The sequence below is a fragment of the Amphiura filiformis genome, unplaced genomic scaffold (assembly GCF_039555335.1).
Source record: "Amphiura filiformis unplaced genomic scaffold, Afil_fr2py scaffold_44, whole genome shotgun sequence".
Lineage (NCBI taxonomy): Eukaryota > Metazoa > Echinodermata > Ophiuroidea > Amphilepidida > Amphiuridae > Amphiura > Amphiura filiformis.
In genome coordinates, this window is record NW_027305508.1 from 193,212 (window position 1) to 210,146 (window position 16,935).

At 41.0% G+C, this 16,935-nt stretch overlaps 2 protein-coding genes across 4 annotated transcripts in view; one reads left to right on the top strand and one right to left on the bottom strand.

Moving 5' to 3' along the window:
* LOC140144178 (uncharacterized) overlaps positions 1–6,452 on the bottom strand; it is a 60,707-nt gene extending 54,255 nt beyond the window's left edge. For 2 of the 3 annotated variants that reach the window (XM_072166005.1, XM_072166003.1), the window contains exon 1: positions 5,272–6,452. The gene's annotated coding sequence lies outside the window, so the exon portion shown is untranslated. Of the gene's footprint in view, positions 1–401; positions 496–5,271 lie in introns of those variants that run through there. The other variant, XM_072166004.1, reaches the window with a different exon arrangement.
* Positions 6,453–6,781: 329 nt separating this feature from the next.
* LOC140144180 (PHD finger-like domain-containing protein 5A) overlaps positions 6,782–16,935 on the top strand; it is a 28,689-nt gene continuing 18,535 nt past the window's right edge. The window contains exon 1 of the mRNA XM_072166006.1: positions 6,782–7,137. Within this exon, the coding sequence (XP_072022107.1) occupies positions 7,086–7,137 (52 nt within the window). The 5' untranslated portion in view covers positions 6,782–7,085. The remainder of the gene's footprint in view (positions 7,138–16,935) is intronic.

The following is a 16,935-nucleotide window of genomic DNA, read 5'->3' on the forward strand; positions in this document are numbered from 1 at the left end:
GTGTACGCAAAAATTTGTCACGCTATTGAAAGCTGCGTTCATTCAATTGGAATTCCCACTATAGAAAAGCTGCTTTTTGCCTTGTAAAAGTACGAACTTTTTCGCCGATCAGCACCAGATAGATCGGTCTTCCTTTTACGCGCTGATTAACCTGTGTAAACCAATCAAGGATCGTAATTGACAGTGACATCAGACGCGATAAATTGCATTTAATCTCTGTCTTTAATTATAGTGCTTCAGCGCATGTACGGTATTGTTATTATTGAATATGAAGTGAAGTACAATGTGCAAAAAAATATTATACTTATAGCCTTTCATATCTTTCTTGATTTTATGACCCGGGATTCAAGAGTTATAAAAAATATGACAAAAAGTAAAATTAAGTAAATTCAAATACTCACAATCTGATTTTCATTCATGAATGCATTAATTTTTGCTTACGCAGTCATTCAGTGTCCATCATCATGATCATGATCATGCAGTTGGAGCAGTTTAACTCAGATCATACGTTAGGTATAATACAAAAAAAATTGAACTTTTTTTGATTCTCATCAAAGTAATCTCATATTAAAGAGCTAAATGAAAGAAAACTGATGAGGCATAAATGAATGTCATACGATATGTGGTTGCGGAGATATGCTAATTTGAATGGCTCAATTTTTCAGCCAATTTCCTGTACAAACTTTTTGTGCATGCACATATTAAAATGCTTATAGGCCTATACTGTGCATTGTGAGTACACAATTTTAAGAAACAAGCACGGAAAACGCTGCTCGCATCCTGGGTCACAACAGTGCCGAGTCTGCTGAATTACGTGCCAAGACCACCGGCATCCTCAAGCAAGCCAAACTTCCATCCAGCAACATTTCTCGCGAGGAACGCAAGGCTTTACAAGATCTTAAAGCGGACAAGTCTATTTCTATCCTACCAGCTGACAAGGGTAGAGCCTCAGTTGTGTTAAACAAGCAGGACTATATCAACAAAGCCCATCAGCTGTTGGATGATCAGACGACCTATGTTAAATTGAAAAAGGATCCTACCACCCAATATAAAAAGAACTTGGTTAGTATCTTACAAAACCTGGAGAAAGAAAAGGCTATCACTAACATTGAAAAAACGTAAACTGTATCCAACATCGAAGATACGCCGAAGTTTTATGGACTTCCAAAAATCCATAAAGTGAACGCTCCACTCCGGCCCAATTGTGTCGTGCATTGGTTCAATATCATATAATGTAGCCAGACTCGTCATGGACATTATTGGTCCTTTAGCTGGTAAGACGCAACACCATCTTAAGAACTCACAGGAATTAGTGGATAAGCTTAGTGGAATTAGGTTAGATGACAATGAAGTGTTAGTCTCGCATTTATGTCTCGCATTGTTTACCAGTACCCGGTGGATGAATCCATAACCATCATTCATAACCGGTTGAAGAATGATACGTCGCTCGCGGAACGCTCAACACTCAACCCTGACCAGATCATCGAACTGTTAACTTTTTGTTTGAAAACAACCTACTTCCAGTTCAATGAGTGTTTTTACCAACAGCAAGAGGGGGCGGCGATGGGCTCCCCGGTTTCGCCTATCGTGGCAAACCTATTCATGGAGGACTTTGAGCAACGGGCCATTAACACCGCTCCTCATAAGTCAAGATCTGGTATCGTTATGTTGATGATACCCTCACGGTAATGCATCAAGATCACGGGAATGAGTTCACCGAACACATCAACTGTGTGAACAAAGCCATAAAGTTCACCATTGAAAGAGAGGAGAACTGTTCCTTAGCTATGTTGGACACCAAGATCCGTAGACATCCGGATGGCTCATTGTCGTGTGTGGTGTACAGGAAACCGACCCACACGGATCAATATTTAAACTTTAGATCCCACCACCCCTCCAGCATAAATTGGGTGTCGTGAGAACACTCACGCACAGAGCCAATACCATCATCACGCGGGACGAAGACAAACAACAAGAACTCAATCACATTCAAGAAAGCCTCCAGAAATGTGGGTACGAGCCTTGGGTGTTTAATGTAAGTGACAATAAGCAACAAGACCTTCAGAAAGCGAAGAACAAAAATAGACCACCTGCCAAGGGTAATGTAGTCCTCCCTTACATCCAGGGGGTGTCGGAGACAATGGCTCGCTTGTTCCAAGCTAAAGGCATCAGGACTCATTACAAACCCGTGAACATCATCCGGCAACACGTGGTAGCGCCAAAGGACAAGACCAAAACAGATCAAAGATCTGGCACAGTCTATCACATAACTTGTGATGACTGCGACGCGGCCTATGTCGGAGAGTCGGAACGTTCACTGAAAGCTAGGTTAGCTGAGCACCGAAGACCTAGTAGTACCTCCTCCCCTGTGGCCCAACATGTCAAAGCGTCCAAACACACCATCGACTGGAACAATGTCAAAGTTTTGGATCAAGACTCCAACTGGTACAACAGAGGAGTGAGGGAAGCTATTAATATTCACAGACACGTCACACCCCAGCAACCTGAACAAGGACAAGGGACGACACGACCTGGCACCCGTCTACCGGAACATCCTGTCACATGACGTTGTTGACAACAACTCGTCATGTGACACTCATCAAGATCAATAACATCAGTTTGAAAAAGGCTTAGCGACCGCAAGCCGAAAGCTCACGTAAGTGAACATTTTTGTTGTGAGAACAGTCATAAATTCATCAATAAGCACTGTCTTGCTATTTACTGGTACTGAACTGTAAATGTAATCCTAGATTGATTGAATTTGTATTGATGTGAACATAAGGGCCTATCATTTTCTTTGGAAGGGGGGTTCCCAAATATACAGGGGGGGTCATAATGTTTTGGAAAGAAAAATAGGGGGGGGGGGTCATAAAATTTTTGATGACCAAAATGCAGGGAGACGCAAGATGACCACAGATAGTGTGTTTATCTTATTCAAAAAAACTGAATACAATTTTAGCCTCTTCAGAGTGCGTGTAAGGTGTATCAGTGGGTGGTGGGGAGGGGTCATAAAATTTTGTTGCCGAAATAGGGGGTCGTAATTTTAATTTTATTGATGCTGACTTTTTGTAAATTTGGGAGCCCATGAAAATGATAGCCCCTAATATACAAATGAACATGTATGAGTAACATTTTGTTTTATTTCTGTTTTCTGATGCAGATTCCAGGTTTGACAGAGGATGGAAACCAGGGACTGTCTTTTGGAATTTGCAGAGCATTAAATAGCTCTTCTAGAGCCTTCAAGAGCTGTTTAGAACATTTACAATAAAATGTAATGAGAGAATGGTCAACTAAGGAAATCTAAAAATCACTCTCCTATATCCGATTTAAGGAGAGCAGTAGAGAGCGATTGCTCTTGCTCTCCTCAAAAGGCAGTCCCTGGGAAACTACAGTGAGGGCCAACACCAAATGCAAAAATAAAGAAAAACTTATTCAAAAAGATGAAATTTGTGTTGAAGTGTCTTATTTTTTATTTTTTTTGTCATTGAAAAACTCACGGTTTTGATACTACCCACCCGAGTACACCTTTTCACTGATACAAGGGGGGGTAATTTGTTTGAGGGGCACCCTTTAAAATGTTTAATTATTATAAGCAGTAGCTGATGCATTCACCCCCTCCCCAGTAAAATGTTTTTGAGCAGGCACCCTTTGGAGCACTGGCTGGCGCATGCTCCCTATTCCGAAGATCATTGCGGAAACTTGAGGGCCAGTTCACTTGATCATCAGAAGGGGGTCACTCCTGCTCAAGTATGAACCCCCCACCCCTTCTTAAGTTTTGTCTTTGAGCAGGCACCCTTTGGAGCACTGGCTGGCGCATGCTCCCTATTCCGAAGATCATTGCGGAAACTCGAGGGCCAGTTCACTTGATCATCAGAATGGGGTCACTCCTGCTGAAGTATGAACCCCCACCCCTTCTCCCACCTTAAGTTTTGTCTTTGAGCAGGCACCCTTTGGAGCACTGGCTGGCGCATGCTCCCTATTCCGAAGATCATTGCGGAAACTCGAGGGCCAGTTCACTTGATCATCAGAATGGGGTCACTCCTGCTCAAGTATGAACCCCCAGCTTTAGTTTTGTCCTTGAACAGGCACCCTTTGGAGCACTGGCTGGCGCATGCTCCCTATTCCGAAGATCATTGCGGAAACTCGAGGGCCAGTTCACTTGATCATCAGAATCACTCCAGTCAAGTATGACCCCCCATGACGTGGCGTCATAGGAGTACGCCCCCAATCAATTTGAACATTTAGAAAATCAAATAGGAAAATGGCCAAAAAGCGGCATGTGTCCGTCCCCCCGGCCATCATACCCGATGTGCCCACAGTCATTCATGCATCTATCATAGCAAAAATCTGCTAGCGCTATGCATGATGGGATAGGAATAGGAAAGGTCCAAATTTGCTTCTTCCCCCGACTCAAAGTCGGCACAGAATGAGAATCTATCCCAGCATCCACAGCATGAGCCCATTCAATTGAATACATGAATACAAAAGCCACCTAAGTCCATGGGAAGTGATTTTGAGAGAAAACCTGTGTATCATTTTAATTCCTTCAGTTAGATTTACCTGGTCAATATGGTAAGTTTTACGTGCAAATGAGTGGATTAACCTGTATTAGGTATGACGATTAGCATTTCAGGGACTTCGTGGGGTTCATTTTAAATTTTGGACTTAGGTGGTTGTTTGAATCATATACAAAGACAACAATGTTAGAATGAGATTACCACTAGTAAGATAATACAAAATAAAGCGCACAGGTATTATGTTGATAAGCATTCTGCCATGTAATATAAACCACACACTTTCTTTTATCAAACCCATTTTTTTTTCAAAAGTCACTCTCTAGCAATGAATGTGTTACAAGTGGACTTTTATAAATACTGGGTTTTAATCAATGTGTTACAAGACTCAAATCATGGAATTGGGTGATTCTTTCATACATGCTATTTTTCACATGCTCAATAGACACAGAGGATGAATTTGAGTTGTTCTTTCATACATATGGCAGGCCTATGTAAAGCAACACTTTCCCATGCTTAACTCAATTTGGTTCAAGTATGGACTTAGGTGGTTTTTGTATTCATTATATTCAATTAGTATACGCAAACCATGCCGGGTTAAACATGTTCACTCACTGGCAAAAGTCGCCGAATTCCTACTACACAAAGTCCCCAGTTCACTCACTTTTTGCGCAAGGCATCCATCCAATCTCATCAAACCAAACATTTTTTTTTACAAAAAACTACCTTTATTCACCGCGTGCTCCATTTAACTTACCGCTCAACTCCGTTATTTAGATATTTGGAGAGTAATTTCCGAAAAAAATTAGATCGAAATCGTCACTTTCAAACCCACTAGAAAGTCGCCAAAATTTGCCGCGACCACGTGCGAATCATCCCTTCTGAACCTTCTGAATGGCCGATGTTTCCTGCTGCTACAGAAGGTCTCTAGATACACCAAAAATGCAGAAATATCAAATACACTGTCTGCTCACTAGTTCACTAATGCCACATTTAACACAGATATCCAAAGATTGTGATGATATTGGAAATACAGTTAGCTCGATGGTTAACTTTCTGGTCTCCTGCTTTACTCTCACTTTTGTACTGGTTGGTGGGCGTGGTCATTGAATGCCAATTCAATTTTGCTGGCGGATTTACTACACATAAACACTTTCACTGTTACTGATGATGGGTGTCACATACAGTTGCTAACTAGTCACAAAAATTTTGCACAAAGTCAAGATAATGAAAAAGGTTACTTCCCTTTCTTGAAGCTGCCTTGTAGTTGATGCTTGCACTGCTGAATTCTTCACCGTCGTCTGCAATCCAAAATGGCCGATGGCGATGTTTCCCGCCGCTACTTTTGTTCTCTAGATACACCAAAAATGCAGAAATATCAAATGCAGAAATGTCATCTGACCTCTTCCGGGTTATGATCATCTGACCTCTTCCGGGTTATGATCAAGTTCAACCTTTTGACTTGACCTTGTAAGTTCAACCTTTTGACTTGACCTTGTAAGCTTTGGAACTGCTTTTAACTCGATCTAATTCCCCCCAAATTTTTTTTCAAAAACATCGCCGTAAAATTTACTACCGGTAATGAATTTTCAAAATGGCGCCGGGTGCGCGATTTCCCTATGCTGAGAGAGGCTGAATATTGCGCATGCTCAGGTAAGGAATGCTCACATACCCTACATACGTGTCTGGCGAACAGCTTGCAACGCATGCAACGGCGCTGAGGGGAGCTGAAGTGATGTCTGATGAAAATGATGGTGCAAAGATCAAGAAGACTGCAATCGTGACAATGATATTTATATCAACAAGCTGAGAGTGCAACCAGATAAAATGTGGTATGGTTCAACTACTTCCGCATTCAGCTCATGCAATCATGGTGCAATGAATTTGTTTATTTCATTGATTGATTGATATAGACTTGGGCAAACCGATATCGATCACACGGTATGATGTCGTGTCTATTATTATTATGGGTCTATTATTGTATTGTAAAACGAATTTCTTGCTCTCGTACTGGCTCATATTTATCGTGCATTTTTATATATAATTTTTCGTATTTTATGACTTGATATACCTTTAAAAAGTGTACACAGTTAATCTTGATATGTATTGTATATGTTTTTGTTCTTTGTAATTGACTACACCGTTATATTTGGTATTTGTCAATAAAATCTGAATCTGAAATCTGAATCTGTCGTACGGTGTACGGGGCTTTACTTTAAAACACCCGGCCTCTGTGCTAGGTCGATTTGCCCCGCTCTAGTTGGCACATGGTTCAAGGGCTGGGAAACCCCCAATTTGATAGCCCAATTGGGGGACTTTTGATATATTTTACCTGCTATTTTGACGGTTTCTGGTCCAATATAGAAACCAATGATTAAGAAAAATAATATTTGGCGACTTTTAACCATTGTCCTCCTCAATTTTTGGAATTTCCTGTCTCATAGAAAAACAGTGGTTTTAAAAAGAGACAATTGGGCGACTTATCGGTGATTTTACGTTTTGATAATTCCAGAATCCATCTGGATGGAGCCAACTCAATTTTAAACGTCGATTGTACGTGAAGCTCGAGCTATGGCCAAACATCATCCTGATCTGATTTTCTGCCGCAAACAAGCAGGTGTTGGTAAGATGAAAACTTTTTGTAGTGTCTCGAAATCTCCAGTTTTTTGGTTTAACAGTCATACTCATGAACATGATGAAAGTGGTCATATGAATGTATTTTGATTTTAAGCTTAACTTTAAGTAGGTATGCCAGGTGAATTCAAATTTGCCATCAAACTGCATCATTTTATATATCAAATTAAAGCCCTTGAGTAAAGAAAGCCAACACTGAAAACCTTTTTGTCATAGCACTTTCCGTAGCAAAGTTACATCTTGTCAAAGATTGACTTTCATCAAAAAGATTCTGCTAGCAAAATTCCCCAAAACAGCATTACGGGGTGTTTCTAGATCTTAGTCTCATGACGATAGCACCTTTTTTTAATGGAACTGCTATCAAAATCTCTCTGAAATTCCATGTGCGAGTCTCTCATCACCAAAAAAAATCATATATGGTCACGTGTCATATGGTGGGGCACATTTGCGTTACAAACACTGATTTTGATCATTTGTCTTCATTTTCACTTAAATTGATGCATGTCTAAAACTATACATCTCACACCCGGCACCCGGTACCCCAGGTCAACATAAAAAGTGGTAACCATGTGTGTTCTAAATTTCGCGGAAAAGGGGTATTTTGTTGACTGAAATCGCGGACTGCGAAATCGCGAAAAAAGGGGGTATTCTGAGCATTGTCTCCGCGAAATTTTAAAAAAGGGGTATTTCACAGGTTCGATTCGATCGATGTCTTCAGCCCGAGTCTTCAGCCTCCATCCTCTGGCATTTCATTGATTCCGCCCTCAATCGTCTGGCGAGAGCATCAGAAGGCAGCTTTTTACTATTGGCACGGCGGTTTCCCGATATAGTTGTCTAGTGGGTGTTGCATGTATGCTCCCGCGTTTTGAAGAGAGCTGAATGAGCGACGCGTACATCGATGGTGTCAGATGTAACCGTTTTGGCTGCCGTATACACTTTTCCATGTGGTGAATTGAAAACATTGCGGGAAACATTGGCAGTGATTGGAGCGAATTCTACATAATTTATTATAGAAGATATTTTAATATTTTATGTACATAAGGCTAATGAAAGTCGATTCCCAGTTTCCCGTTACCCTACTCCGCTCAAAACAATTTGCTGGCCAAATATTTCATTATTTTGAATAAAATGTTGATTTCTAACAAACTTTAACATACAAATAAATAATTGTGGTTTTAAATATATCATAAATCTATTTATGTTGATTTTCAGGGATTTTCTTTGCAGTAGGAGCATGGTATATGGTTAATAATGAATTATTAATGAATACCTACTGTAGGGGCAAACTTGCTTTGCTCCCCTGGTTAGCAGAAGCTTGGTACTAAAATAATACAATCTTCGATGACTCGGAACCAACAACAAAAAGTGACACAAATCATCACAAATCCAAGGATACACTTTAGCTGAAACGTATCTTGATGATGTTTATTATCTTCACTTGCTATTCTTCTTCTTGTTCTTGTCACAAATACTAATTATGTTGGTTCAGGTAAAGATTAATTGTGTCTTTACCGAGAGCTTCTACACTACAATACATCAAAAACCAAGATGACAGCCTCCAGTGCCAAATTCGGCACCAAATTACATGTGATTGATGGGCTGCAGGCTATGTTTAGCTTATACTTCAGGGGCGCTCATCACATAAACAAACATGCCATAGGAATGCAATGATTAAGGATGCACAACACTTAAACAAACTTTGATTTTGGTAAATGGCATCAACATTCCGGCGCCTAATTGTCTGCTACCAGCAACAATTCCTTCTTAAAACATAGTTTTGGTGTGCCATTTACTGACAAAACTTAACCTTTTACAAGAGGTGCCTTTGTGACCCCTTAAACTTCAAACATCAAACTTGACTGATTTTGAAACATGAATAAAGTTTATGAAATCAAAAACCTTTATCTGTGATTCACTTGTGTAATAAAAAACTTGTATCAATGCTATGATTCAAAACAAAAAAAAAACATTTCAAAAATTTCAAGTGATTCTAGCTTCACATGAAAGAATTATTTAGCTTCATTTTACAAATTAGATGATGCTGCACTCAAGAGATAACTGCCCATGCCAACCAAAATTACTTGAAACAAAAAACCAAACAAAAGCCCACACAACAGGCACAATTTTGGTGAGATTGGAAAAGCCAACTGAACACATGGGAGATACTATTTAAGTGCAACATGATCACAACATATATTATCATGAACACAACAATGTTTAGTTTGTAACTAGAAATGCAGTCTGTTGCTGTCCTTTAGATGAAAGTACAAAACGCCTTGCATGCGAATATCTTGTTTGGTACACCTTGTAAATGAGAATACAACTTGATACAATATGACTGCCTGTGCACAACCATAGCAGCCATGAGAAAAACACAACTTGATATAATATGACTGCCTGTGCACAACCATAGCAGCCATGGCCCAAATTTGCAAATTCAGTCAATCCATGTTATAGTCAAAACACCAGATGCTGATAGGATGCATTTACTTGCAAAGTACATGTAGAAGGGAATACACAATTACAAACTTGAGTGAAATTATTTTGGACCTCGATCATGCATACCCTTTGATAGATAGCAGAGCAATAATTTCAAGAGAAATCAAATTTGAGCATTATCGAGATTCCAAAATACACGCATACGAACATACTTTCAAAAAGGTGTATCCCAAATATGGTTTACATGCTATACTGTACACATCCACAAATTGTGCACACATTTTAAGCAGTAGAATACGATGTAGAATCTTGCAAATTAAAACTCCATGGGCCTGTGGTGTACCAAACTTTAAACAAACTTGCTAATGATGCACACTGGTTCCATTGGTACAAATGTATGCAGCGGATTGTTCTTTACAAAATCAAATTCACAGATGCGGTGATCGGTGACAAACATGTTCATTCTTGATCTTGACGATGAGTTGTATACTGAATCTGGCAACTTCACACTAAACGCAGACACGCCGCTGTAGAGACGAATCACCAGTCTTTACATCTGTAGTACAGGTAGGTTCATCTGTCGTCACATCTGGTAGATCTCATGATGAATTTGACAGTTTGCATCAGTTGTTCTGAAGCGAAAGCAAGGTGTCAGCTTGCCTTTCAAGCAAATTAACGTAAACTGATGTTTAGTCTGTGACTTCTGATTCTAACAGCAGACACAGTTTATCAATGGGTCTGGTGAGAATGCTTGTCCTAGTTTTCACTGCGCACGTCGAACCAGTCCATCACTTGCAGGGAGTGTTTCAACCACCCTGCCTAGGGGCCATACGTTTCTGGGAGTAGATTCATTTACAACCATGACGACATCTCCCACCTTGGCATTTCGCTGTGGGTGAATCCACTTTTGTCTTTGTTGTAACTGAGGAAGGTATTCTTTGATCCATCTGCGCCAAAACAGGTCTGCCAGATACTGGACTTGCCTCCACCGACGCTTGGCATACTGACTCAGCTTTCCTGCAGCAGCGGCTGGTGGTAAGATCATGTCACTCTTTAGTTGAAGAAGGTGATTTGGTGTAAGTGGCTCTAAGTCAGATACTTCTCCTGGAACATTGGTGAGTGGTCGGCTGTTAACTATCGCTTCTATCTCACACAGTAATGTATGAAGTGAGTCATCTGGTAGTATTTGTTCCTTTATAACAGAGCACATCACTTTCCTGATTGTGCGTATTTGACGTTCCCAGATGCCTCCATGGTGACTTCCTGCTGGTGGATTAAAGGTCCACTCAATCTCTCTTTGCAGAAGGTAGTCATGGATTCTGTCTTGATTCCAAGCGGCAATTTCTCGGCGTAACTCTCTTTCTGCCCCTATCAAATTGGTGCCATTGTCAGAGCGGATCTGTTTCACTTGGCCTCTTCTGGACACTAATCGTCAGATGACATTTACGCAGGCATCAGTGTCCAAAGATGCTGCCATTTCAATGTGTATGGCTTTGGATGCAAGGCAGACGAACACTACACCATATCGCTTGACTATACTACGGCCTTGTTTAACTTCTAGGGGACCAAAATAGTCCATTCCAACTCTTGAAAATGGTGGCTCTCCTGGAGTGACTCTGTCTTTGGGAAGATCACTCATCATCTGCTGTTGTACCTTTGCATTCCTTTTTCTGCAGGAGATGCAACTGTTGATAACCTTTCTAGCTGCTGCATTAGCATTTGTTATCCAGTACTTCTTGTGCAGATGCGCCAACATGTGGTTTCTGCCCCCATGTCCAGTTGCTTCATGAACCTCATGTAAAATCAACTTTGCAATGTGGGACTTCTTTGGTATGATTGATGGAAATTTTGTCTTTTCAGGTAGAGCTGACTTAGCCAGTCGACCACCTACTCTGATTACTCCATCTTCTATAAATGGATTAAGTCTGTAGAGAGGACTTGCTTTCTTAATCTTGCTAACTTGTCGCAAGTCGCCTTCTGGCTGACTGTCATTACTTCTCAATTGCAGCTCTTTTAGTGTCTTAATTTCTTCTGGATATGCCTTGGTTTGGACATATACTATCACAGCTCTTTCTGCTTCTTGCATATCAGCAACATTAAGCAAATCTGTAATGTTGCCATGCTCTTCATTCTCATCATTCTTTCTACCATCATCATCTCCATTATCAACTCTATCATCAACTCTATCATCATCTCTATCACGACAGATCTTGCGGAGATGTTTCTTGACTCTGAGGATCCATGCAACACAACGACAAAGTTGATACCATGAGGAGAATCGTGTAAGTAGTTTCTCCATGGTCTCTGTTGCTTCTTCTGTCAACGCTGTGTTGACTACTAATTTCTTTTTAACTTCAGGATCTTCAGCTAGCTCTTCAGAGCTGTCTCCAGTGGTAGTCTTCGGCCACTGGTTTTCTGCTTTGTGTAAGAAATCTGGACCATCAGTCCACCTTCTATTCTTGAGGAAGCAATCAACGGCTAAGCCCCTTGAGCAGTCGTCTGCAGGGTTTGAGCTGGTTCCTACATACTTCCATTGGTGTGGCTGGGAGCCATCTCTAATCAATGCGACTCGATTAGCCACAAAGGTGTGGAATCTGGCGGTGTCATTGTTAATATACTTGATCACGGTCTGACTATCAGTCCAGAAGTATGTGCTTTCAGCTTTCAACTGTAGTTCCTTTTGCAACATGTTGTTGACCTTTACTGCCATTGCAGCTGCAGTTAACTCTAGGCGAGGTATAGTTATGATCTTCAAAGGAGCAACTCTTGCCTTGGCTGTCAGGAGAGTAAGATGCACTTGACCACTCTCATTAACGAATCGTAAGTAACTCACTGAACCATACCCTTCTGACTTGCATCACAGAAGTGGTGCATCTGGACTTCACTTTCTTCAAAGTCCTTGGGCTTGAAACATCTTTCGATGGTGAAATCTGACAATTTTGGTACTTCATCAAGCCATCTTTCCCAACGGGTCAGAAGCTCACTAGGAATAGACTCATCCCAACCAAGCTGCAGCTTGCTTAAGTTCTGCAGTATTTGTTTTGCTGGCAGGATTGCTGGAGCAACAAATCCTAGCGGGTCATAGATGGAGCTTAAAGTTGCTAGGATGCCTCTTCTGGTAGGAGGTCTCTCTTTTACTTTAATATGGAAGCCGAACCTGTCGGTTTGTGGTGACCATAGCAACCCCAGCACCTTTTCTGATGGTAATTCTTCATTCTTCAAATCTAGTGTCTTTGTAGTCTCAGCTCTATCGCTTCAGGAACTGACTGCAACACTTCTCTTGAGTTACTCAACCACTTGGTCAACTTGAAACCACCATCCTTACACAAATTGGTGAGATCACTGACGAGTTGAATAGCTTTGCTTTCACTTTCGATAGATTTGAGGTAATCATCGACATAGAAGTTGGACAGCACTGTGTTGCATACTTCTTCACTGTATTTCTCCTTACCATCATCAGCGGTCTTTCTCAGTGCGAAATTCGCACATGAAGGAGACGAATTTGCACCAAACAAGTGCACATTCATCCTAAATTCCTTCAGAGGCAGACTCAGGTCACCGTAGGGCCACCATAGAAATCTTACTAAGTCTCTGTCTGGTTCTGGCACACGCACTTGATGGTACATTGCTTTTATATCTGCTACAACTCCAACAGGGTGCTCTCTAAACCTCGTCAACACACCTACCAAGTTGCTTGTCAAGTCGGGTCCTTTTAGTAATTGTGAGTTTAAAGACTGGCCCATGTACTTCGCCGCACAATCAAATACAACTCGCAGCTTGCCCTTGGTGGGGTGAAACACCCCATGGTGGGGGACATACCACACCTTGCCATCCTTTCTATTGCATGCATCTTTGGGCACTTCTTCTGCATAATCATTTTTAAACATATCATTCATGAATGCAGTGTATTGGTCGTTGAAAACCGAGTCCCTTTCTAACTTCCTCTTAAGATGGCATGCCCGCAATTCGGCTTGATGTATATTGTTCGGCAATTTCATGTCATCATCTTTGAGCGGAAACCTACTTGGTAGTGCCCATCTACATACTTGATTGATGCTTCTACTTTGTTTAGGAATTGTCCTTCACTCACGCTTCTCTCTGGTTTATCGTCAATGATTCGCTCATTGAACTCAGCATTGTAGAGTTTCTCTAATTGCTGGTCAATAGTGTCATGTGCCTTAATTCTGTGGATGACTGATGTCCTTTTGTGTTCTTTATTTTTGACACCATACACTGTCCATCCGAGTCTAGTTTGGCAGGCGAAAGGTCCTTCACCTTGGCTATTTACTACATGTATTGGCTCAAATGCTTTAGGTACATTATTTCCTATGAGGAGACCAATATGGCATTGAGATTCATCATTTAATCTTCCTAGCTTAACTTCTTCCATATAAGGAATTGCATCAATATCATCCTGGTTGATGATGTCAGCCAAGTCACCAGGGATCTTATCTTGTGTGTATGCCTTTGGAAGAGAGATGATATTATTTCTGTTCATGTCAGAAACTTCTAAATCTTGGATGATTTCACTGTCCACTATGATATCATCTGTTATGGTTTCAATTTCCAACTTGGTTTTCTTGCCCTTAACATGTAGTTCCCTTTGCAACCTTTCAGAACAGAATACAGCATCACTGCCGTTGTCAAGGTAGGCGTAAGTTTCTACAGACATTCTGGAAACTCTTGAGTAGACTATGACTGGTATGATTGTGGGATATGATTCACTAGAGTTAACTCCGCGCCTGTAAGCCCACATGTCTGATTGGCAACTTCACCAGACTTCTTTGTCTCTTCCTGTTTCACATGCAGCACTGTTGGATGGCGCCTTTTACATGTCTTGCAGGTAAGCTTGTATTTGCAGATTTTACTGTAATGTGTTGCTTTCTTTAGGCAGCCAAAACAAACTCCCAACTCTCTTAGATACTGCAACCGGTCACTTATAGGCTTTTCCTTCAATTTGTTACACATTTCCAAAGTGTGATCTTTACCCTTGCAGTATGTACACGGCTTGTCGGCTCCTGGGCTACTTGTCGACACATTTGGCCTGGCTCCTGGACTATATGACATTACATTTGGTCTGGCTCCTGGACTATTTGATGTCACACTTGCCGATACAGCTTCTGTGTTTGTTGCTAGATTTCTTCTAGCTTTATAAGTCTGATAGTTTGGGTTTTTTACCCTTTCTTCCTTCTTAGTACTATCTTCCTTCTCCGTCACACTTCTACCGTAGGCAGCATTAGTTGCGATTCTAGCCTGTTTTTCTAGGAAGGAGGTGAAGTCTTCAAATGTTACCACTTTGTTTCTTTCTTCTTCTACATAATCTACTTGTCTCCTCCATCTGTCTCTCATACTATATGGTAACTTCATCATCAACATTCTAATGTTTGCTGTACTTTGCAACTCATTAGTATAGCCCAGGCTGGTCATGGTATTTTGCATTCTAACAAAAATAATGACAAATCTTGTAGCCCTGAACTATCACCCTTCACATTCGCCACTGCCTCATCTTCGCTAAGTAAGCCTCTGCAATCTTTGCTTATTACCATATTTCCTTTCCAGCAACCTTTTTGCTTCCAGGTAACCAACCTCATCATCCATGTGAATACAACTTTTCACCAAACTGTTGGCTTCACCTCTTGTGTACTGTTCAAGATAGTACAGACGGTCTCTATTACTTTTGCTCTTATTTTCGATTATGAATTCAAGGCTCTTATAAACGTAATATACAGAAGCGGGTCTCCAGTAAATGTCTGTAATGTCCGCTTTGGTAAACTCGCTTGTTTATGTTGTTCGACCAGCAGCCTTGTTAAGTTGTCTTGGTTGCGTGCCAAATTTTCTATACTGGTATCTTCTTTCACTTCTATTGGCTCGCTTTTTACATGTTGCCGTGGCAACATGACTTGTTTTTTCTTCACATCAGGCTCTGGTGACAAAGTTACTCTATGACCGTACTTTACTGATGAAGGCCCTTCATGTTCATACTGTTCACTGTACTGTTCTTGACCATACTGTTCATCAACATTTTCATATTTAGTGGCAGACAAATAATGTGGGGGTATTCTGTCCCCTGTGCTCTCTGCTTCCTCAGGTGCTGCTGCAGGAAACAAGACTTCACTTGGTGGTGGAAAGTTGACTTGCATAACTTGACTGGTTGTTAACCTGCTTCTTGGTTGAACTTGTTGACCTAAATCAGTATGTACTTTACCATCAGTAGTCATGCCCACTGCTGGCTGCTCTTTTGCAGGTCCCAACTCCACATGTGTGTATTTTGGTCTTGCCCCTGGATTTAGTCCTACAGCACCAATTGTATCATGTTTAGCTAGGAACTTGCCATCAATTTCTTGACCTTCTCTGGTGTTGTGGTTCAACCACTGCCTCACTGATGTGTTTGTATCTGGTTGAGCTTCTGTGAGGTCATCAAGCACCGATTTTGGTCTACTTCTTAGGCTCTGGGATTTATGTTCATAATCCTCCAATACATCTATTTTGGCTTGCTGTATGTTTATTTCGGTCTTCATTTCCAACCACTCTTTTTGTTGTTGTAAGTCCCTTGCCCTTGCTTGGATATTAAATTCCTCACTTTCTAAAGCTTGTTTTTCCTTCATTGCTTTGGCTCGACATTCTAGTTCTACCTTTCGAGTTGCAGCTTGTAATAATGCATATTCTGTACTTTTTGATAATGCATCACTTTTATAAGATCTTCTGCTTCTTAATTCGAACTGCTTTTATGACTCGACATGATGTTTTCGATAGCACCAAACGAATCTAATTAACGAAACGACGCCGATGCAAGCAACGGCGCAATACTTTTCTAAAGTGAACAACGGTTCACAAATTTATGTGAGAAACTATACGTAGGACCTGTGTAAGGTGTGCTTTGTGAGGCTACATGTGTCGAAACCTGAAATAAATACTGAATGTCAGTATACACGAAACTTCGCTTGAATGCAGGCCCCACGTTGCTTACCGACGGGTGGGAGAAAGCTCGATGCACCCGTTTATCGTGGGCCGACGGGCGGGAGTAAGCTCTTTGCGTCGGGTCATTGATAACAAAATACCACAAAACTCTTTTTTAGGTAGAAGTCCTGAGTCAGTGTTGTATGATTCTATGAGTTATTCCTGCATGCACTAGCTGTGCAACTGCAAGATTACTAATGTCAGTATTAGAGGCGTACATGCAGGCACTTTACTACCAAACTTTATTTTAATTGTCGTAGCGACTCATGACTGGTGGGAGTAAACTTGTTACCCTTATTTAGATATTTATTAAAATACCACAAAGCTATTTTTCAGTAGTAGTCCCGTGTCAGTTTGTGCTTTTGTTGTCGTAAGCGACTCGTGGGAGTGT